Genomic DNA, 22,232 nt, shown 5'->3' with positions numbered 1-22,232 from the left:
CAACCCCAAAGTCACGCGATTAACAACTCGACTTTGCAATGCGATTTTTTTTTTTTTTATGCAATGTCATGCGACCGGTGAAAACCATGTGAGAACAAGTCGCACTGAAGTCGGGGAAAGCAAAGTAGTGCAAGAACCTTTCTTTTTGGAGCCGCTGCGACTTGAGTCGCACCAATTAGAACCGGGACCATTGAAGTACATGGGTTCTGACTTGTCATGTTAGCTTCACATGTGTCAAGTCGCACAACGACTCGCAGTAGTGGAAACAGAGCCTGAGTTCCCTTTCACACTGGGGCGTTAAAAAAAGCGCCTGAAAGAAGCCTCATCTGCAATCCCAATGTGAAAGCCCGAGTGATTTCACACTGAGGCGCTGCGCTGGCAGGGCATCAAAAAAAGTCCTGCAAGCGGCTTCTTTGCAGCGCCTTGGGAGCATTGAATACACCGCTCCTAAAGCGCCCCTTCCCATTGAAATCAATGGGAAGCGCCTGCAAAGCGACTTGGCAGCGGCACTTTGTGGGCACCTTATTCGTCCACTAGCGGGGGTTAAAAGCGCCCCACTTGCGCTCGAAAAACGCCGCTAGTTTTAGCGGCGTTTTTCGGGCGCTGGCGGTGTGAAAGGGCTCTAAGAGATGGTAAGGCTCGGTTTCACACTACTGCGACCTGAAAGCCACGTGACCTACGGTGCGACTTTGCCAGGCAACTTCCTGGCGATATGCTGGCGACTTGAGTACTTCTTTGATGCGACTCTGAAGCGTGGGAGGGACTTAACTGCAGTGAACGCTTGGGGAATATTCCTGTAATGACGGATCCAAATCACATTAATATAGATGAGGATCCGACTTGGAGGCGACTTCCATTGAAGTCTATGAGCACAAGTCAGATAGAAGTCGCCTTGAAGTAGAACAGGAACCGCTCCTAAAGCGCCCCTTCCCACTGAGGCGCTTTTTCGTAACGCCAAAAATGCCCCAGTGTGAAAGGGGTCTTAGCGGAGCTTTACCAGCGTTTTTTGGGCGCTGGCAGTGTGAAAGGGCACTGAAATCCATTCGGGATTTCACATTGCGATTACAGATGAGGCTTCTTTCAGGCGCTTTACAGGCGCTTTTTTTTTTTACGCCAAAGCGCCTGAAAAACACCCCAGTGTGAAATGGGTCTTAGCGTTAAAAAAATCGCCTATAAAGCGCCTGAAAGAAGCCTAATCTGCAATCCCAATGTGAAATCCCCGAGTGCTTTCACACTGAGGCGCTGCGCTGGCAGGGCGTCAAAAAAAGTCCTGCAAGCAGCTTCTTTGCAGCGCCTTAGGAGCGTTGAATACACCGCTCCTAAATCGCCCCTTTTTTCAACGCCAAAGCTCCTGGAAAAAAAAACCCAGTGTGAAAGGGGTCTTAGCAAAGCTTAACCAGCGTTTTTCGGGCGCTGGCAGTGTAAAAGGGCACTGAAAGCACTCGAGCTTTCACATTGGGATTACAGATGAGGCTTCTTTCCCCATAATCTCTGAGTTTTTCAGGCGCTTTGGTGTTAAAAAAAAAAGCGCCTGTAAAGCACCTGAAAAACGCAGAAATTATGGGGCCCCCTAAACATCTTCAGGCATGAGCAGAACCGGGGGGAGGGGGGCTGTGCTGCCGCCTCCAATTGAGAAGCGGGGGGTGCCTCCGCTAATTGAGAAGAATGGGGGTGCCACGAATTGGGGGGGGGGGTAGCCATCTGGGGACCTCTGGGCCCTTTAATAAAAACAAAAATAAAAAATATATAAAAAAAAATATTGTTATATAAAAAAAAAAGGGGGGGGGGGTTTCCATCCAGGGCCCCGGGGACCTCTGGGCCCTTTAATAAAAATAAAATAAAAAATATATAAAAATATTTTTTTTATATAAAAATGTATTAAAAAGGGGGGGGGGGGGGTTTCCATCCAGGGCCCCAGGGACCTCTGGGCCCTTTAATAAAAATAAAATAAAAAATATATAAAAACATTTTTTTTATATAAAAATGTATTAAAAAGGGGGGGGGGGGTTTCCATCCAGGGCGCGGGGGACCTCTGGGCCCTTTAATAAAAAAAAATATATATATATATAAGAAAATGTTTTAAAAATTTCTTATAAAAAAAAAAGGGGGGGATTGCCATCCGGGAACCCTGGGGACCTCCAGGCCCTTTAATAAAAACAAAAAAATAAATAAATAAAAATATATGAAAAAAAAAGTTTTCATTTTTTATAAAAAAAAAAAAAAAGGGGGGGGTTGCCAACCAGGCCCCTGGGAACCTCCGGGCCCCTTACAGGTGTACTGCCTGTACCCCCCAGATGGCGGCCCTGCCAGCGTTCTTCGGGTGCTGGCAGTGTGAAAGGGCTCTGAAAGCACTTGGGCTTTCACATTGGGATTACAGACGAGGCTTCTTTCAGGCGCTTTACAGACCCTTTTTTTTTTTTTATTAACGCCAAAGTGCCTGAAAAACGCCCCGGTGTGAAAGGGGTCTTAGCAGGGCTTAACCAGCGTTTTCCGGGCGCTGGCAGTGTGAAAGGGGTCTAAAGGGTTACACACTGGAATCCAGTAATGAAGCCCTGACCTCACACACATGCATACACCTGTTTTTTTGGCTGGCTGCCCTGCTGTTCCCTTATTCTCCCACTAGATGGCGCTCTCCGACTCTGTTTGTATCTCTCTCTTCTCTGATGTTTTTTTTTTCCCTGTAACTCCAAAGATCCAGCAAATATTTTTTTCCTTTTTTTTTTTTGTAACTCCTTTCTGTTCTCTTTCCGGCCATGTGTGATTGCTGTTTCCTCTGGCCTTCCACTGCAGCAGGCTGAGATCAGAGAGCAGCTGAGATCTGCTATTGCAAGATAAGGTCTGCGCTGACCTGCCAGCTTCCATCAGACTCAGCCCTGTGTGCAGCCTAAGGGGGGGTGGGGGGGGGGGGGATTGATGTGTGTGCCCTGCACATCCTCAGCTCTGCTCTCATTGCTGTGTGTTGGGTTGGTTGGAGGGTTGCCCTCCCTTTGCTGCTATGAGGCACCTTGCACAGGCTGCGACGGCTGCAGGCGATTTTGCTGAAATTGGATTACGCCGATGATTAGCAGAGACTTGATGCAAACCTCCCCTTTTTTTTTTTTTCTTGTCATTATGCTGGACATTATCGTGCTTTTAAGAAGAGCCGCCTGCCTACTCCAGATCATTGGCAGCATTACCAGCTCGGGTCCCTCAGGAGCATCCTAGATAGTGGAGATTATCCGTGTAAGTCCATTAGCGCTCTCTCCGCCGCCTCGTTTAACCCCTGCAGGGGCAGAACGGCTGCCTGAGCGCCCCCCCCAATCTTCGCCGGCGCGGCTCATCCCCTCACCGGGCCGGGCTCTTGGGTGTTATTCGCATTGCATTAAACACAACGGGAGGGGCCCATCCTGAGGGCCACAGATCCAATCTGTAGGGTGGGTCTTCCATCTGTATCACACACACCACTTTGTCCAAGAATAATCCTCAACTCCCGGCTGCTTCCCATTTGGAAAACTGCTTTTCTTTTTTTTCTTTTTGATGAATATAATTGTTTATCCTTCAGGGGAGCGGCTGCCGCAGGACGACTTGTCGCTGGACGGCGGGGTGAGAATCGCGCAGGACTCCTGCTGCTCCTGGTGATGCCGGGCACCCTGGGCCGGCGGATCGAGCCGAAAGTTTGGAGCGGACTGAGGTCGTAAGGAGATCGCACCTTGGCCTCCCAGTCCTGGGGGGGCCCAGGATGTCGGGGTGCCGGTTGGCCAACATGAACGGGTTCCAGGAGGATCACCGGATGGAGGCCGGGGACGTCAATCGGATCATGAGGTGCCTGGAGACCGGGTCGGTGCTGACCCTCTTCTATCAGAAAAAGTCTCAGCGGCCGGAGAGACGGACCTTCCAGGTCAAGATGGACACCAGAGAGGTCATCTGGTTCCGGACGCCAGAGAAGGTGGAGGGCGATAGTAAGTACACGGAAAAAAGTTTATGGACCTTGTTGTGTCATATATGGGGACTGGCGTGTGTGCTGGGATATCATGTGGCATACTAAGGACTAAAATTATACATCTAGGTATTTATATATCGTATACATATTATCTATATATATATATATATCTATCTTCTACATTCTATCTATCTATATATCTTCTACATTCTATCTATCTATCTATATATCTTCTACATATTATCTATCTATCTATCTATCTATCTATCTATCTATCTATCTATCTATCTATCTTCTACATATTATCTATCTATCTATCTATCTATCTATCTATCTATATATATCTTCTACATATTATCTATCTATCTCTCTATCTTCTACATATTATCTATCTATATAGATAGATAATATGTAGAAGATAGAGAGATATAGATAGATAGATAGATAGATAGATAGATAGATAGATAGATAGATAGATAGATAGATAGATAATGTAGAAGATAGAGATAGATAGATAGATAGATAGATAGATAGATAGATAGATAGATAGATAGATAGATAGATAGATAGATAGATAGATAGATAGATAATATGTAGAATATAGAGAGAGATAGAATGCAGAAGATAGAGAGAGAGAGACATAGATAATATGTAGAAGATAGATAGAGAGATAGATAGAGAGATAGATAGATAATATGTAGAAGATAGAGAGAGAGATAATGTAGAAGAGGGAGATAGATAGATAGATAGATAGATAGATAGATAGATAGATAGATAGATAGATAGATAGATAGATAGATAGATAGATAGATAGAATGTAGGAGAGAGATAGATAGAGAGATAGAGAGATAAAATGTAGGAGAGAGAGAGAGAGAGACATAGATAATATGTAGAAGATAGAGAGACAGATAGATAGATAGATAGATAGATAGAGATAGAGAGATAGATAGATAGATAGATAGATAGATAGATAGATAGATAGAATGTAGAAGATAGATAGAGAGATATCATCTACATATTATCTATCTATCTATATCTCTATTGTCTACATAGTATCTATCTACTACATATTATCTATCTATCTATATCTCTATTGTCTACATAGTATCTATCTACTACATATTATCTAACTATGTACAGTAAAGCCCTGTACACACGTCCATCGGTCTGTTTTCATCGGACAGACCGATCGTGTGTACAGGGCTTAAAGCCTTGGATTGTGAGCATAATTTGTTTCCGGAAACATGCTTGTAATCCAAAGCACTTGTATATCAAAGCAAATTTTCCCATAAGAAATAATGGAAACTCAAATGATTGGTTCCACAACCATTTATTCATAAGTTTTTCCGTTTATAGTCCATATAAAAAGATTCTAGCAATGTGATTGGTTGTGTGACCATAAAATGTCCGTCCACAAATGGAAGTTTGGATTAGAAGCAAAATCCAGCAGGAGCTCCAGAGTATAAAGGAGAAGAGAGGCGCCTCTAAGTGTAGCAATATGGTTACATTTAATGAAGGGACAACATTTAGGAACTCGCATGGTTGATGATTAAAAGAGGCACATCTAAGTATGGAGGGATCCGGAGAAAAGCGATCCACATAGACCATCCTCCCCCCGCTGTCAGTCTGCAATCATGACCGGGAAGACTACCCTGCAGTAGAGCGATCTGAAAGCGAGGCTTGACCCGCTCGTGGAAGGGACGACATCAGTGGCGGTGGGGAAGACGGTCTATGTGGACAGCTTTACCCCGGATCCCTCCATACTTAGATGTGTCTGTTTTAATCATCAACCATGTGAGTTTCTAAATGTTGTCCCTTCATTAACCACTTCCCGACCGCCGCATGTATATGTACGTCCACAGAATGGCACGTACAGGCAAATGGGCGTACATCTACGTCCTTGCCTTCTAGCGGGTGGGGGGTCCGATCGGGACCCCCCCCCGCTTCATGCGGCGGTCGGATTCCCGCGGGGAGCGATCCGGGACGACGGCGCGGCTATTCGTTTCTAGTCGCGATCGCTCCCCGGAGCTGAAGAACGGGGAGAGCCGTATGTAAACACGGCTTCCCCGTGCTTCACTGTGGCGGCGCATCGATCATGTGATCCCTTTTATAGGGAGACTCGATCGATGACGTCAGTCCTACAGCCACACCCCCCTACAGTTGTAAACACACACTAAGTGAACACTAACTCCTACAGCGCCCCCTGTGGTTAACTCCCAAACTGCAATTGTCATTTTCACAGCAAAAAATGCAATTTAAATGCATTGTTTATTGTGAAAATGACAGTGGTCCCAAAAATGTGTCAAAATTGTCCGAAGTGTCCGCCATAATGTCGCAGTCACGAAAAAAATCGCTGATCGCCGCCATTAGTAGTAAAAAAAAAAAAATTAATAAAAATGCAATAAAACTATCCCCTATTTTGTAAACGCTATAAATTTTGCGCAAACCAATCGATAAACGCCTATTGCGATTTTTTTTTTACCAAAAATAGGTAGAAGAATACGTATCGGCCTAAACTGAGGGAAAAAAACATTTTTATATATGTTTTTGGGGGATATTTATTATAGCAAAAAGTAAAAAATATTGAATTTTTTTCAAAATTGTCGCTCTATTTTTGTTTATAGCGCAAAAAATAAAAACCGCAGAGGTGATCAAATACCACCAAAAGAAAGCTCTATTTGTGGGGAAAAAAGGACGCCAATTTTGTTTGGGAGCCACATCGCACGACCGCGCAATTGTCTGTTAAAGCGACGCAGTGCAGAATCGCAAAACCTGGCCTGGGCATTTAGCTGCCTAAAGGTCCGGGGCTTAAGTGGTTAAATGTAACCATATTGCTACACTTAGAGGCGCCTCTCTTCTTTTTTATACTCGGTTGTGACATGACGCTACTCTTATATCAAGACGTCGCTTGTATATCAAGTCAAATTTAAAAAAAAAAAAAATGTTGCTTGTCTTGCAAAACGCTCTCAAACCAAGTTACTCTCAAACCAAGGTTTTACTGTATTGTTAAAAAGTATCTATCTTCTACATATTATCTATATATGTATTGTTATAAAGTATCCATCTATCTATCTATTTAGTGATATGAAATATTATTCTATCATTCCCGCGGTCACTATCCCCCATCCAGTATTCTTCCTTCACCCCCCAGCCAGCCCCAGCACAGCACAGATGGGAGTCACAAAGCACACATAACAATGTATCCGTTCCATTATGTGGAATATCAGAGTGATGAGTCAATAGGAGAAGGTCTGAGATGTGGCTTCCTCTCCCCGGTATACCGTCATCGCTCCATCTCCGGGGGCAGAAAATTACAGATCGGCCAAGCCTGTAATGTGCGTGTGCCAATGCAACAGATGTCTACGCCGAGCCTATAGGAATTTATCATACAGAGATTGATGGAGAGAAATCAAATGCAAGAAAGAGAGAGAAACACTAAGAGAGGTAGAGAGTGACAGAGAGCAAGAGATCAAAAGAGAGAGAGTGAAAGATAGACAGAGCAAAAGAGAGAGCCACGTACAGAGTGTGAGACATAGAGAGCAAGAGAGAGAGGGAGAGTGAGAACAAGAGCAAGAGAGAGAAAGAGTGAGAGACATAAAGAGAGCAAGAGACAGAGAGAAAGAAAGAACGTGTGGGACAGAGACAAAGAGAGAGAGTGTGAGACATAAAGAGAGCAAGAGAGAACGTGTGAGACAGAGACAAAGAGAGAGAGTGTGAGACATAAAGAGAGCAAGAGAGAACGTGTGAGACAGAGAGCGTGAGACAAAGAGAGCAGAAGAGAGAGTGTGAGACAGAGACAAAGAGAGAGAGTGTGAGACATAGAGAGCAAGAGAGAGCGTGAGACAGAGAGAGCAGGAGAGAGAGTGTGAGACAGAAAGCAAGAGAGAGCGTGAGACAGAGAGAGCGTGAGACAGAGAGAGCGTGAGACACAGAGCAAGAGAGAGAGAATACAACATAGACAGCAAGAGAGAGATCGTGAGACAGCAGGAGAGAGAATGTGAGACAGAGAGCAAGGGAGAGAGTGTGAGACCTAGAGAGCAGGAGAGAGAGCGTGAGACCTAGAGAGCAGGAGAGAGAGCGTGAGACCTAGAGAGCAAGAGAGAGAGAGTGTGAAACAGAGAGCAGGAGAGAGAGCATGAGACACAGAGAGCAGGAGAGAGAGCATGAGACAGAGAGCAGGAGAGAGAGCGTGAGACAGAGAGTGCAGGAGAGAGAGCGTGAGACAGAGACAGCAGGAGAGAGAGCGTGAGACAGAGACAGCAGGAGAGAGAGCGTGAGACAGAGACAGCAGGAGAGAGAGCGTGAGACAGAGACAGCAGGAGAGAGAGCGTGAGACAGAGAGCAGGAGAGAGAGCGTAGGAGAGAGCGCGTGAGACCTAGAGAGCAGGAGAGAAAGTGTGAGACCTAGAGAGCAGAGGAGAGATCGTGAGACCTAGAGAGCAGGAGAGAGAGCGTGAGACCTAGAGAGCAGGAGAGAGAGCGTGAGACCTAGAGAGCAGGAGAGAGAGCGTGAGACCTATAGAGCAAGAGAGAGAGCGTGAGACCTATAGAGCAAGAGAGAGAGCGTGAGACAGAGAGGGCAGGAGAGAGAGCATGAGACAGAGAGGGCAGGAGAGAGAGCATGAGACAAAGAGGGCAGGAGAGAGAGCGTGAGACCTAGAGAGCAAGAGAGAGATCGTGAGACAGAGAGAGCAGGAGAGAGAGCGTGAGACAGAGAGAGCGTGATGCCTAGAGAGCAAGAGAAGGGGTCACCGGAAGGAGGTCCTGATTCCTCTATATAGATCTTTATATCACTAGAGGGGTCACCAGCAGGAGGAAGGAGGTCCTGATCCCTCTATATAGATCTTTATATCACTAGAAGGGTCACCAGCAGGAGGAAGGAGGTCCTGATTCCTCTATATAGATCTTTATATCACTAGAGGGATCACCAGCAGGAGGAAGGAGGTCCTGATTCCTCTATATAGATCTTTATATCACTAGAAGGGTCACCAGCAGGAGGAAGGAGGTCCTGATCCCTCTATATAGATCTTTATATCACTAGAGGGGTCTCCAGCAGGAGGAAGGAGGTCCTGATTCCTCTATATAGATCTTTATATCACTAGAGGGGTCACCAGCAGGAGGAAGGAGGTCCTGATCCCTCTATATAGATCTTTATATCACTAGAGGGGTCACCAGCAGGAGGAAGGAGATCCTGATTCTTCTATATAGATCTTTATATCACTAGAGGGGTCACCAGCAGGAGGAAGGAGGTCCTGATCCCTCTATAGATCTTTATATCACTAGAGGGGTCACCAGCAGGAGGAAGGAGGTCCTGATTCCTCTATATAGATCTTTATATCACTAGAGGGGTCACCAGCAGGAGGAAGGAGGTCCTGATCCCTCTATATAGATTTTTTTGTTCCATCCAACACGTTTCCGAAGTTCAGAGTCCTTCATCAGGGCTTGGTGCTGTTGACTGATAGAATGGGGGGGGATCCTGATGGATAATTGCTATGATTACAGACGCTTGTTAAGGTTGGGCTGAATCGATCATATTTAATTACCCCTCAGGATCCCTCCAAATTTTATCAATCCAGTACACACTTTGGTCGGCGGTTCCAAGCCCTGATGAAGGACCATTTGAACCCTTGAAATGTGTTCGATTTTTTTAGACATAGGAGTCTAAATTTAAATTAATTTGGACTTGCATATATATAAATTGCATCAAATTTCCCACAGAGGGTTAAACCACTGATGTCAGAGTGTCGCCCCCCTCCGGTCATAGCGGATGTTGGCGTATTTCCGGTTGGGATAGCGGAGAGGAAAAGTGTGCGCCGTGCGTAGCGAAGGTCTGATGGGACTTGTTATGTATGAGATGATGTCTACAGTAAGAGCGAAGAACCACAACATCAGCGTCTGGATTTGGCCCTTCTGGGGTCTGTGTCCCCCTTTATTTTGGGGTCACCAATTCAGCTCCCCGCTTGCCATTTTACCGCGATGTTCTGCTGCGTAGTCTGTGTACGGCGTCCACGTCAATCCAGGAAATGCTTCTCCTGCCAGATCTGATCAATGTCTGTTCTTGCTGCCAACGCGCTCTACAGACGCATTCCGCCTACAAAGGGAAAGGCCGTTCTGATTTTGTCCCAGGAAGGACACAAATATGACATTTTTCGGGGTTCTTCAGCTTCTTAGGCTCAGTTCATATGGCTGCGATTTGGGATCCAACTTGTGAGACCACCAAGTCGCATGACACTTGATACCTCATGTTAGTCAATGAAGAGATGTCTTAATTGGCACTACTGAAGTCGCTCCGACTTTAGAAAAGGTTCCTGTTTTACTTCAAGGCGACTTCTAATCCGACTTGTGCCCATAGACTTTAACCACTTAATGACCGAGCCTCTTTCTGAGATTTGTTGTTTACAAGTTAAAAACTATTTTTTTTTTGCTAGAAAATGACTTAGAACCCCCAAACATTATACGTTTTTTTTTCTAACACCCTAGAGAATAAAATGGCGGTCGTTGCAATACTTTCTGTCACACCGTATTTGCACAGCGGTCTTACAATCAAATTTTTTTGGGAAAAAAAATACACTTTTTTAAAGGGGAGGTTCACCCTAAAAACGACTTTCTAGTATTACATTGGCCCCCCACATAACAATACGATTATGCCTATTATGTTTTTTTTTATGCTGTACATACCTTGGTACAGCTCATTCACCCGTGGCTTCCGGGTTGCGAGTCCCGCGGGAGTGGGCGTTCCTAACATGCTGGTGATTGACGTGATGACAAAAAACGAACTCCCCCCGTCGCGTAAGCTGCGTCACGATTGGCGAAAGGAGCCGAACGGCGAGTTGGCGCTATACTGCGCCTGCTCACCGCCGTTCGGCTCCTTTCGGCAATCGTGACGCAGCTTACGTGACGGGGGGAGCTTGTTTTTGGTCATCACGTCAATCAACAGCATGTTAGGAACGCCCACTCCCGCGGGACTCGTAACCCGGAAGCCACGGGTGAATTAGCTGTACCAAGGTATGTACAGCACAAAAAAAACATAATGGGCATAATTGTATTGTAATGTGGGGGGCCAATGTAATAATAGAAAGTCGTTTTTAGGGTGAACCTCCCCTTTAAATTTAAAATAACGAATGCCGCATCTAAGGAATGGAACGTAACAATAATAAATAATAACGTATATACTCGAGTATAAGCCAACCCGAATATAAGCTGAGGCACCTAATTTTACCACAAAATAACTGGGAAAAAGTATTGCCTAGGCAGAGGCGGCTCTTTAATTAGGCGGTCGCCTAAGGCCTCAGACTCACAGGGGCCTCGCGGCCACCTAACTTGCCCAATGCATTACCCCAGTTTTGAGGGACAGGGGAACTTAATGCTGCTGTGCTCAGGCAGCGTTAAGAGCCCTGACTCAGGAGCGTGGCTGCCAGTGTCCCTAACAGCCAGTGAATATCGGTGTCACCAACCCTTGTGACGTCAATGACCCTGCATGCCCTCAGTCATTGTCATCACAAGGGGCCGATTCACCAGGTGACATCACCATTGTTAATGGGGTCTTCCAGATTCCGATAAGTCCCCTGCCCGCAGACCCCCACAACCACCGGCCAGGGTTGTGGAGAAGAGGCTCTTGTCCTTGAATTATTTTTCCCCATCATGGGTGTGAGTGGGGCCCCTTGTCAAGCTTTGCCTAAGGCTTCACAAAGCCTAGAGCCGCCTCTGAGCCTAGGGCAGGCATGTCCAAAGTCCGGCCCGTGGGCCAAATTCATAACTTCGAAAAATTCTTATTCTTTTCTTTCACCAACAGCCAAATTTGAAAGGAAATTCTAATACCTATCGTTTATTAGTTATTATTAGTTATTATTTAGAATTTTTGTATTTCTGGATTTTCGTTTCTTATTTTCGAATTTTAGAAAATACCAAAAAACGACTGAAACGAAAACAAACAAATTTTTCGGCAGTGCACATCTCTAGTCAATAGTGCAAACAGGTGGCCTTAAAGTGACACGCCCCTGTCAAGATTGCATTGATGCCGAATTCCCCACTTCCTACCTACCTCCTGGTGTATGATGGTTATCTCTACTTTACACCATCAGACTTGGCCAAAACTTGCGTGGGAATCACAAGTACTGGATGGGGGTTACTGCTGTAAGCTAAGGGTGGGCAATCTATGGTGGGACTACAAGTCCCAGCATGTCCTCCTTGGGAACAGTTTCTTCCTCTTGATTATCTTTCAGAGTAATATTCTCTCTAGTGAACCTCTTCTGTTGAAAATAGAATGTTGGGGCCAGATTCACAGTGAGAGTACGCCGGCGTATCTACTGATACACCGGCGTACTTTCAAATTTGCCGCGTTGTATCTTTAGTTTGAATCCTCAAACCAAGATACGACGGCTTCTGGCTTCGATCCGACAGGTGTACGGCTTTGTACGCCTTCGGATCGTAGGTGCAATACTTTGGCGCCCGCTGGGTGGAGTTCGCGTCGTTTTCCGTGTCGGGTATGCTAATTAGCTTTTCCCGACGATCCACGAAGGTACGAGCGGCCGTCGCATTCTCTTACGTCGTCGCTAGCCGGCTTTTCCCGGCGTATAGTTAAAGCTGCTATTTCGTGGCGTATAGATAGACTTGCCATGTTAAAGTATGGCCGTCGTTCCCGCGTCGAATTTTGAATTTTTATTTTTTTTGCATAAGTCGTCCGTGAATAGGAAAGGACGTAACTCACGTCTACGTTAAAAAAATGACGTCAATGCAACGTCATTTCGCGCAAAGCACGGCGGGAAATTTCGAAACGGAGCATGCGCATTTTAATCGGCGCGGGGACGCGCTTCATTTAAATGAATCACGCCCCCTACCCACCCAATTTGAAATACGTGCCGAGAAATACACTATGCCGCCGTAACTTACGGCGCAAAATCTTCCTGGATTCGAAAATTCCGCCAGGTAAGATACGGCGGCGTAGCGTATCTCTGATACGCTGCGCCAGGGCAATTCTTTGTGAATCTGGCCCTTGGTTCTCCGTCTTGCTCTTATCTGTAAGTTCTGGTTATTTTTGTCTTTCATCGTATCCCCGGGATAGCTGCGCTTAGCCCAACATCTCCACCGTCCAGAAATAGTAACCGTCGGCAACGTAAAACACAACCGAAGTACGAACTGCTGGGTGCGGATACAGAAGGCCTAAAACTATATCGCTCGTTAACCGCATCACAGCCAATGGTGTTCTTGGGTCCTGGGCAGTTCTGGACAGAGGTTTCCTGACAATAAGGCCCCATTCACACTTCGCATGATAAGTCGCACTCCATGTTTCCCAATGAGAACCGTTCATATCTGTGTGACCTAAAGTTATTCCTGTACTGCTTTCGGTCCGACTTGAGGGCCTTTAGGGCCATATACTTCAATGTAAACCCTCAATAGTCACAGGAAAGTCACACCTGCATGATATACATGCAACTTGTGTGTGACTTTGTAAAGAACAAACAATCGTATAGTCTGCTTTTTGACCCTTGTCCCAGCCCATTCCAATTCCATCAGCATAGAAGCCCCTCCTGACCAAATTGTCCATCCATCTCTGATTCTGGTGTCCCTTCTGTAAAATAAATGAGCTCTAACCCTTAGCCTAATCCTAGCCATAACCCTAAACCCTAGCCATAACCCTAACCTAACTCAGCCATAACCCTAACCTAACTCAGCCATAACCCTAAAACCTAGCCATAACCCTAACCTAACTCTAGCCATAACCCTAACCCTAGCCATAATTCTAACCCTAGCCATAATCCTAAACCCTGGTCATAACCCTAACCCTTGCCATAACCCTAAACCCTTGCCATAACCCTAAACCCTAGACATAACCCTAAACCCTAGCTATAACCCTAACCCTCGACATAACCCTAAACCCTAGCCATAACCCTAAACCCTAGCTATAACCCTAACCCTAGACATAACCCTAAACCCTATCTATAACCCTAACCCTAGCCATAACCCTAAACCCTAGCCATAACCCTAAACCTTAGCCATAACCCTAAACCCTAGCCATAACCCTAAACCCTAGCCATAACCCTAACCCTAGACATAACCCTAAACCCTAGCTATAACCCTAACCCTAGACATAACCCTAAACCCTAGCCATAACCCTAAACCCTAGCCATAACCCTAACCCCTAGCCATAACCCTAAACCCTAGTTATAACCCTAACCCTAGACATAACCCTAGCCATAACCCTAAACCTAGTCATAACCCTTGCCATAACCCTAGTAATAACCATAACCCTTGCCATAATTCTAGTAATAGCCATAACCCTTGTCATAACCCTAACCTAACTCTAGCCATAACCCTTGCCATAACTCTAGTAATAACCATAACCCTTGCCATAATTCTAGTAATAACCATAACCCTTGTCATAACCCTAACCTAACTCTAGCCATAACCCTTGCCATAACCCTAGTAATAACCCTAACCCTAGCCATAACCCTTGCCATAACCCTAGTAATAACCCTAACCCTAGCCAATAACCCTTACCGTAGCTATCACTGCAGCAGGCAAAGAAATTGTGTCACACCATGTACATTATCATTGGTCAAAGCCAAACTCATCTAAAGTCACATCAAAATTGCATCAAAGTCACATCAAGTCACACTGTAAAGTCGCGATGGAAATTGCATGATTTAGAAGTCGTACACGTGTGAATGCAGTCTAAGGGGCAAGGGGGGGGGATTTTGATGACCAAACTGGGTGAAGCAATACTACTGAGGCCTCCAAGATGTTTACTGTGAGTAAGTAATATATTTGCTTGGTAATCAAGGGGTTAATCTTTAATAATGAAATGCATAAGAAATATAGATTTCTACAGACTGGTTCCCAGCTCCACCCCCCTTTGTGCGGCATCTGCCTTCAGGCTGCAGCTGTGGTGGAGGAGCTTGGCATGGCCTGGCGTGGTGACCTGGCAGTGTCCAGCACCATGTGGCCTACCCTGCTCATGGTGGATTTCAGGAAGTCTTTGAAGCTTGCAGGGTTTATCTGATCCCATGCCGTCCAGAGCAGGAAGTTCAGGCCTTTTTGGAAGGAGATGAGGATTTTCATTTGTAACTTGGAAAATGTAACTTGCATCTCTGTGATCAAAGTGCAGGATGACAGTGCTGTGTGTTGTATGTTAGGGGTGATACTGAGGATAACAATGCTGTGTGTTATGTTAGGGAGGAAACTTGGGATGGTGGAGCTGTGTGTTGTGTTAGGGATGAGATTCAAGATGACGTTGTTGTTTTGTTTTAAGACACTCAGGATGGTGGTGTTGTGTTGGGAAGAAGACCCTGGATGGTGGGGTTGTGTTGAGAAGAAGACCCAAGATGGTGGGGTTGTGTTGGGAAGAAGACCCAGGATGGTGGGGTTGTGTTGGGAAGAAGACCCAGCATGGTGGGGTTGTGTTGGGAAGAAGACCCAGCATGGTGGGGTTGTGTTGAGAAGAAGACCCAGCATGGTGGGGTTGTGTTGGGAAAAAGACCTTGGATGGTGGGGTTGTGTTGGGAAGAAGACCCAGGATGGTGGGGTTGTGTTGTGGAGAAGAACCTGGATGGTGGGGTTGTGTTGGGAAGAAGACCCAGGATGGTGGGGTTGTGTTGGAAAGAAGACCCAGGATGGTGGGGTTGTGTTGGGAAGAAGACCCAGGATGGTGGGGTTGTGTTGGGGAGAAGACCCAGGATGGTGGGGTTGTGTTGGAAAGAAGACCCAGGATGGTGGGGTTGTGTTGGGAAGAAGACCCAGGATGGTGGGGTTGTGTTGGGGAGAAGACCCAGGATGGTGGGGTTGTGTTGTGGAGAAGACCCAGGATGGTGGGGTTGTGTTGTGGAGAAGAACCTGGATGGTGGGGTTGTGTTGGGAAGAAGACCCAGGATGGTGGGGTTGTGTTGGGAAGAAGACCCAGGATGGTGGGGTTGTGTTGGGGAGAAGACCCTGGATGGTGGGGTTGTGTTGTGAAGAAGACCCAGGATGGTGGGGTTGTGTTGGGAAGAAGACCCAGGATGGTGGGGTTGTGTTGGGAAGAAGACCCAGGATGGTGAGGTTGTGTTGGGAAGAAGACCCAGGATGGTGGGGTTGTGTTGGGAAGATGACCCTGGATGGTGGGGTTGTGTTGGGAAGAAGACCCAGGATGGTGGGTTGTGTTGGGAAGAAGACCCAGGATGGTGGGGTTGTGTTGGGAAGAAGACCCTGGATGGTGGGGTTGTGTTGGGAAGAAGACCCTGGATGGTGGGGTTGTGTTGTGGAGAAGACCCAGGATGGTGGGGTTGTGTTGGGGAGAAGACCCAGAATGGTGGGGTTGTGTTGGGAAGAAGACCCAGGATGGTGGGTTGTGTTGGGGAGAAGACCCAGGATGATGGGGTTGTGTTGTGGAGAAGACCCAGGATGGTGGTGTTGTTTTGGAGGGAAGACCCAAGATGGTGGGGTTGTGTTGGGGAGAAGACCCTAGATGATGGTGTTGTGTGTTTTAGGAAGACACCTTGGGTTGTGTTGTGTTTTTAGTGAGGAAACTTGGGATAGAGGTGCTGGGTGTTGTGTGAGGCCGGATTCACGCTATTGCAAATTGGATGCGGTTTTACCGGCATCCAATTTGCATGTCAGGAGGTTCACACATCTCCGGAGATGCACCCGTGCGAATTGCACAGGAGTCCTGTGTGTTTTCTGGTCTGTCTTCAGCCCAAAATTTGGGGTGAAATCTGAGCTGAAACAGTGAATGGAGACACTGGACCCCCTGCTGTGAGCCGCTCTGTTCCTGTGTGAACCCAGCCTTAGGGGTGAGATTCAAGATGTCGGAACTGTGTGTTGCATTAGGTAGGATACTCAGGATGGGGGTGTTGGTTGTGTTAGGTAGGATGGAGCTCCTGTGTGTTGTGTTCCCATGCCGTCCAGAGCAGGAACAATTTTTATTCCCTGTTGCCCACCAAATTCCCCCTCCCAACACGGACTTTGGATGTTCTTGGTCTTCCAGTGTGGTTGGATCTGTTATCCAATAATGTATGGTCTGTTCTGGGGGGTTGTAGGGATTTAAAAACATTTTTATATTATTTTAATTTGCCGGCAGCTTTGGTGTGATTCACTTAGAGTCGGAGTTCCCCTTTACTTCTCCGCATATATCTATCACAGAGCTGGTGGATGTTGGAGATCTTGCGCTCCTCCCCCTTCCCTCTGAGGATCCCCCACAGATGATCAATAGGGTTTAGGTCTGGAGACATGCTTGGCCAGTCCATCACCTTCACCCTCAGCTTCTTTAGCAAGGCAGTGGTGGTCTTGGAGGTGTGTTTGGGGTCGTTATCATGTTGGAATACTACCTTGCGGCCCAGTCTCTGAAGGAAGGGGATCACACTCTGCTTCAGTATGTCACAGTACATGTTGTGATTCATGGTTCCCTCAATGATCTGTAGCTCCCCAGTGCCGGCAGCACTCATGCAGCCCCCAGACCATGACCCTCCCCCCACCATGCCTGACTGTAGACAAGACACACTTGTCTTTGTCCTCACCTGGCCCCTCCCACACACGCCTGACACCATCTGACACCAAATACGTTTATCTTGGTCTCATCAGACCACAGGACATGGTTCCAGTAATTCATGTCCTTAGTCTGCTTGTCTTCAGCAAACTGTTTGCAGCTCTTTCTTGTGCATCATCTTTAGAAGAGGCTTCCTTCTGGGACGACAGCCATGCAGACCAATTTGATGCAGTGTGCGGCGTATGGTCTGAGCACTGACAGGCTGACCCCTCCCCCAGCAATGCTGGCAGTACTCATACGTCTATTTCCCAAAGGCAACCTCTGGATATGACGCTGAGCACGTGACCTCAACTTCTTTGGTGGACCATGGTGAGGCCTGTTCTGAGGGGAACCCGTCCTGTTATATCGCTGGATGGTCTCGGCCGCCGTGCTGCAGATCAGTTTCAGGGTCTTGGCGATCTTCTTATATCCTCGGCCATCTTTATGTAGAGACACAATTCTTTATATCAGATCCTCAGAGAGTTCTTTGCCATGAGGGGCCATGTTGTCCTTCCAGTGACCAGTATGAGAGAGTGAGAGCGATAACACCAAATTTATCACACCTGCTCCCCATTCACACCTGAGACCTTGTAACACTAACGAGTCACATGACACCGGGGGAGGGAAAATGGCTAATTGGGCCCAATTTGGACATTTTCACTTAGGGGGTGTACTGACTTTTGTTGCCAGCGGTTTAGACATTAATGGCTGTGTGTTGAGTTATTTTGAGGGGACGGCAAATTTACACTGTTATACAAGCTGTACACTCACTACACAACATTGTAGATACAAAGTGTCATTTCTTCAGTGTTGTCACTGAAATGTGACTGAGGGGTGTACTTACTTTTTGTGAGATCCTGTAGCTCTGACATATACCGAAAGGGTGTACAGAGAACACTGAGCCAGTCACATCTGTCTCTGTACCAGAGGAGCTTACACTCTAATGTCCCCTCCCCCACAGTCTCACACTATTATTATTATTATTATTATTATTATTATTATTATTATTATTATTATTATACATTTATAAACAGTATCTCAAATAAAGTAAGTACACCTCTCACATTCCTGTAAACCTTTTCTTGTATCTTTTCATGTGACAACACTGAAGAAATGACACTTTGTATCTACAATGTTGTGTAGTGAGTGTATAGCTTGTATAACAGTGTATACAGATTCTCTGTACTGGGACTGTGGGGGGACATTAGAGTGTAAGCTCCTGGGGTTCAGAGACTGATGTGATTGGCTCAGTGATCTCTGTACAGCACTGCGGTACATGTCAGAGCTATATAAATGTATAACAATAGTGTGGGGGGGGGGGGGGAGGGGACATTAGAGTGTAAGCTCCTCTGGTACAGAGTCTCATGTGATTGGCTCAGTGTTCTCTGTACAGCACTGCAGTATATGTCAGAGATATATAAATGTATAACAATAGTGTGTGGGGGGAGGGGACATTAGAGTGTAAGCTCCTCTGGTACAGACACTGATGTGACTCTCTCAGTGATCTCTGTACAGCACTGCGGTATATGTCAGAGATATATAAATGTATAACAATAGTGCGTGGGGGAGGGGACATTAGAGTGTAAGCTCCTCTGGTACAGAGACTGATGTGACCCTCTCAGTGATCTCTGTACAGCACTGCGGTATAGGTCAGAGCTATAGTCTGTTGATCCAGGCCCATGGTGTGTTATCTGTTGGGCCCCTCGCTCTGCCGGTCCCTCCCTCGTCTCGCACACATCGCCCTCGGTGTTTGTTCAGCTCGCAGCTTCCTGACAGAGCCCAGAATAGAGTGCGTTCCCCCGGAGGGGTGGAGGAAGCGGCTTTCACTCCATTTTTAACTTTTTCCTTGCTGGCAGACATCCCTCTGCCCATCCAATCTGATTTATATCCTCCGTCATCCATAACCTATCTATGAGCCGCGTCCTGGAATATGGCAAATACAGCGCCACCCCCTGTCTGTGTGCGTCCCCCATATCTGTACACCCCCCCCCCTCTGTGTGCGTCCCCCATATCTGTACACCCCCCCTGTCTGTGTGCGTCCCCCATATCTGTACACCCCCCCCCGTCTGTGTGCGTCCCCCATATCTGTACACCCCCCCCCTGTCTGTGTGCGTCCCCCATATCTGTACACCCCATCCGTCTGTATGCGTCCCCCATATATGTACACCCCCCTCTGTCTGTGTGCGTCCCCCATATCTGTACACCCCCCCTGTCTGTGTGCGTCACCCATATCTGTACACCCCCCTCTGCCTGTGTGCGTCCCCCATATCTGTACACCCCCCACTGTCTGTGTGCGTCCCCCATATCTGTATACCCCCCCTGTCTGTGTGCGTCCCCCATATCTGTACACCCCCCCCCCCTGTCTGTGTGCGTCCCCCATATCTGTACACCCCCCCTCTGTCTGTGTGTGCCCCCCATATCTGTACACCCCCCCCCCTGTCTGTGTGCGTCCCCCATATCTGTACACCCCCCCCTGTCTGTGTGCGTCCCCCATATCTGTACACCCCCCGTCTGTCTATGTGCATCCCCCATATCTGTACACCCCCCCCCTCTGTCTGTGTGCGTCCCCCATATCTGTACACCCCCCCCCCGTCTGTGTGCGTCCCCCATATCTGTACACCCCCCCTCTGTCTGTGTGCGTCCCCCATATCTGTACACCCCCCCCTCTGTCTGTGTGCGTCCCTCATATATGTACACCCCCCCCCTGTCTGTGTGCGTCCCCCATATCTGTACACCCCCCCCTCTGTGTGCATCCCCCATATCTGTACACCCCCCCTGTCTGTGTGCATCCCCCATATCTGTACACCCCCCCTCTGTCTGTGTTCATCCTCCATATATGTACACCCCCCCCCCCTCTGTCTGTGTGTGTCCCCCAAATATGTACACCCCCCCTCTGTCTGTGTGCATCCTCCATATATGTACACCCCCCCCTCTGTCTGTGTGTGTCCCCCATATATGTACACCCCCCCTCTGTCTATGTGCGTCCCCCATATCTGTGCACCCCCCCTCTGTCTGTGTGCGTCCCCCATATCTGTATACCCCCCGTCTGTGTGTGTCCCCCATATCTGTACACCCCCCCTCTGTCTATATGCGTCCCCCATATCTGTGCACCCCCCCTCTGTCTGTGTGCGTCCCCCATATCTGTATACCCCCCGTCTGTGTGTGTCCCCCATATCTGTACACCCCCCCTCTGTCTATGTGCGTCCCCCATATCTGTGCACCCCCCCTCTGTGTGCGTCCCCCATATCTGTATACCCCCCGTCTGTGTGTGTCCCCCATATCTGTACACCCCCCCTCTGTCTGTGTGCGTCCCCCATATCTGTACACCTCCCCTCTGTCTGTGTGCGTCCCCCATATCTGTACACCCCCCCCCCCTCTGTCTGTGTGCGTCCCCCATATCTGTACACCCCCCCTCTGTCTGTGTGCGTCCCCCATATCTGTACACCCCCCTCTGTCTGTGTGCGTCCCCCATATCTGTACACCCCACTGGGGGTGATAATGTTAGCGAAGAGCATTTTTCCAAAGAATCTTGAGGATTTGCTCACTTGAAATGCCCAATAATGTGCAAGGAAAAAAAAATGTAATGTTTGCTTGCACGTGATTGGATGAAGTCAGCGCAGCTTCACCTTATTCGCCCACAAAGTGAAAATCCACCATGTAAAAAGAATGTGTTGTACATTTCTAGTAAATCTATTATTGGGTGTGTGGGGGCGTCCAGCCAAGGAACTGGGGCTAAATGTATAAATGGTTACTTGTTACTGTAAGGCACCAGGGGGGTGGGGGCGGTAAAATTAGGCAGTTGAATTTTAGCCCCTCCCCCCCAGGAGGAATAGGAGGAAGGCTAAATACTGGGTCAGATGCGAGGCATTTGAAAATAAAATGAACAAAATAAAACTGTGTTTGTATATGGATACAATTATATATATACAGTGGAGCCTTGATTTACGAGTGACGCGGTTAACGAGCAATTTGAATAACAAGCAACTTTTTTTTTTTAAATCTGACTCGATTTGCAAAAGTTGTCAGGCGCGAGTGAGGAAGAGCCGATCAACGGCTCTTCCTGTTTACATCGTTATCAGCCGTGGTTGGACACGGCTGATCACGTTATAAAGAGTCTCCGCCGGAGGCTCTTTACCGAGATCGGAGATGCAGGGTGTCAGACTGACACCCTGCATCACCAATCGCCGCAATGCGCGCCCCCACGCGCCGGCATGAAATCCTGCAGGACGTCAATAGACGTCCAGTCAGGATTTCACAACCACTTCCCGGACTTCAATTGACTATTGACCGGGCTGGAAGTGGTTAATTTTGATGATTATGGTGAAAACCCAGAATTCATTATCTCAGAAAATGAGAATATTGTGAAGAAGTTGAATATTGTAGTCTGTAGTATTGGTGTCGCACTCTAATCAGCGTATTCCCTCCAAACACCTGTAAAGGTTTCCTGAGTCTTGAAAAGGTCTTTCAGTCGGGTTCAGTAGGTTACACAATCACAGGGAAGACCGCTGACTTGACAGTTGTCCAGAAGACAGCCTTTGACCCCCTCCACAAGGAGAGGTAAGTCACAAAAGGTCATTGATGAAGGAGCTGGCTGTTCACAGAGTGCCGTATCCAAGCATTTGAATGGAAAGTTGAGTGGAAGGAATAAGGTGTGGTAGAAAAAGGTGCACGAGCAACAGGGATAATAATCACAGCCTCGGGAGGATTGTAAAGCAAAGGCCAATAAAGAATTTGGGGAAGGAGTGGACTGAGGTGGGTGTCAGTGCTTCAAGAGCCACCCGCACACAGACGTATCGGGGACATGGGCTACAACGGTCA

At 47.4% G+C, this 22,232-nt stretch overlaps 1 protein-coding gene across 2 annotated transcripts in view; it reads left to right on the top strand.

The window, feature by feature from the left end:
• Positions 1-2,927: 2,927 nt before the first annotated feature.
• The window catches only part of LOC120939772 (1-phosphatidylinositol 4,5-bisphosphate phosphodiesterase gamma-1-like), a 160,317-nt gene continuing 141,012 nt past the window's right edge, over positions 2,928-22,232 (top strand). For both annotated transcript variants that reach the window (XM_040352124.1, XM_040352123.1), the window contains exons 1-2: positions 2,928-3,222; positions 3,542-3,938. In XM_040352124.1, coding sequence (XP_040208058.1) covers positions 3,719-3,938 — 220 coding nt within the window. In that variant the 5' untranslated portion in view covers positions 2,928-3,222; positions 3,542-3,718. The remainder of the gene's footprint in view (positions 3,223-3,541; positions 3,939-22,232) is intronic.

This window comes from Rana temporaria, chromosome 5, assembly GCF_905171775.1.
Source record: "Rana temporaria chromosome 5, aRanTem1.1, whole genome shotgun sequence".
In the NCBI taxonomy this organism is placed as follows: domain Eukaryota; kingdom Metazoa; phylum Chordata; class Amphibia; order Anura; family Ranidae; genus Rana; species Rana temporaria.
Note: the sequence above shows the minus strand (reverse complement) of the source record. Positions and strands in the feature narration are given on the sequence as shown.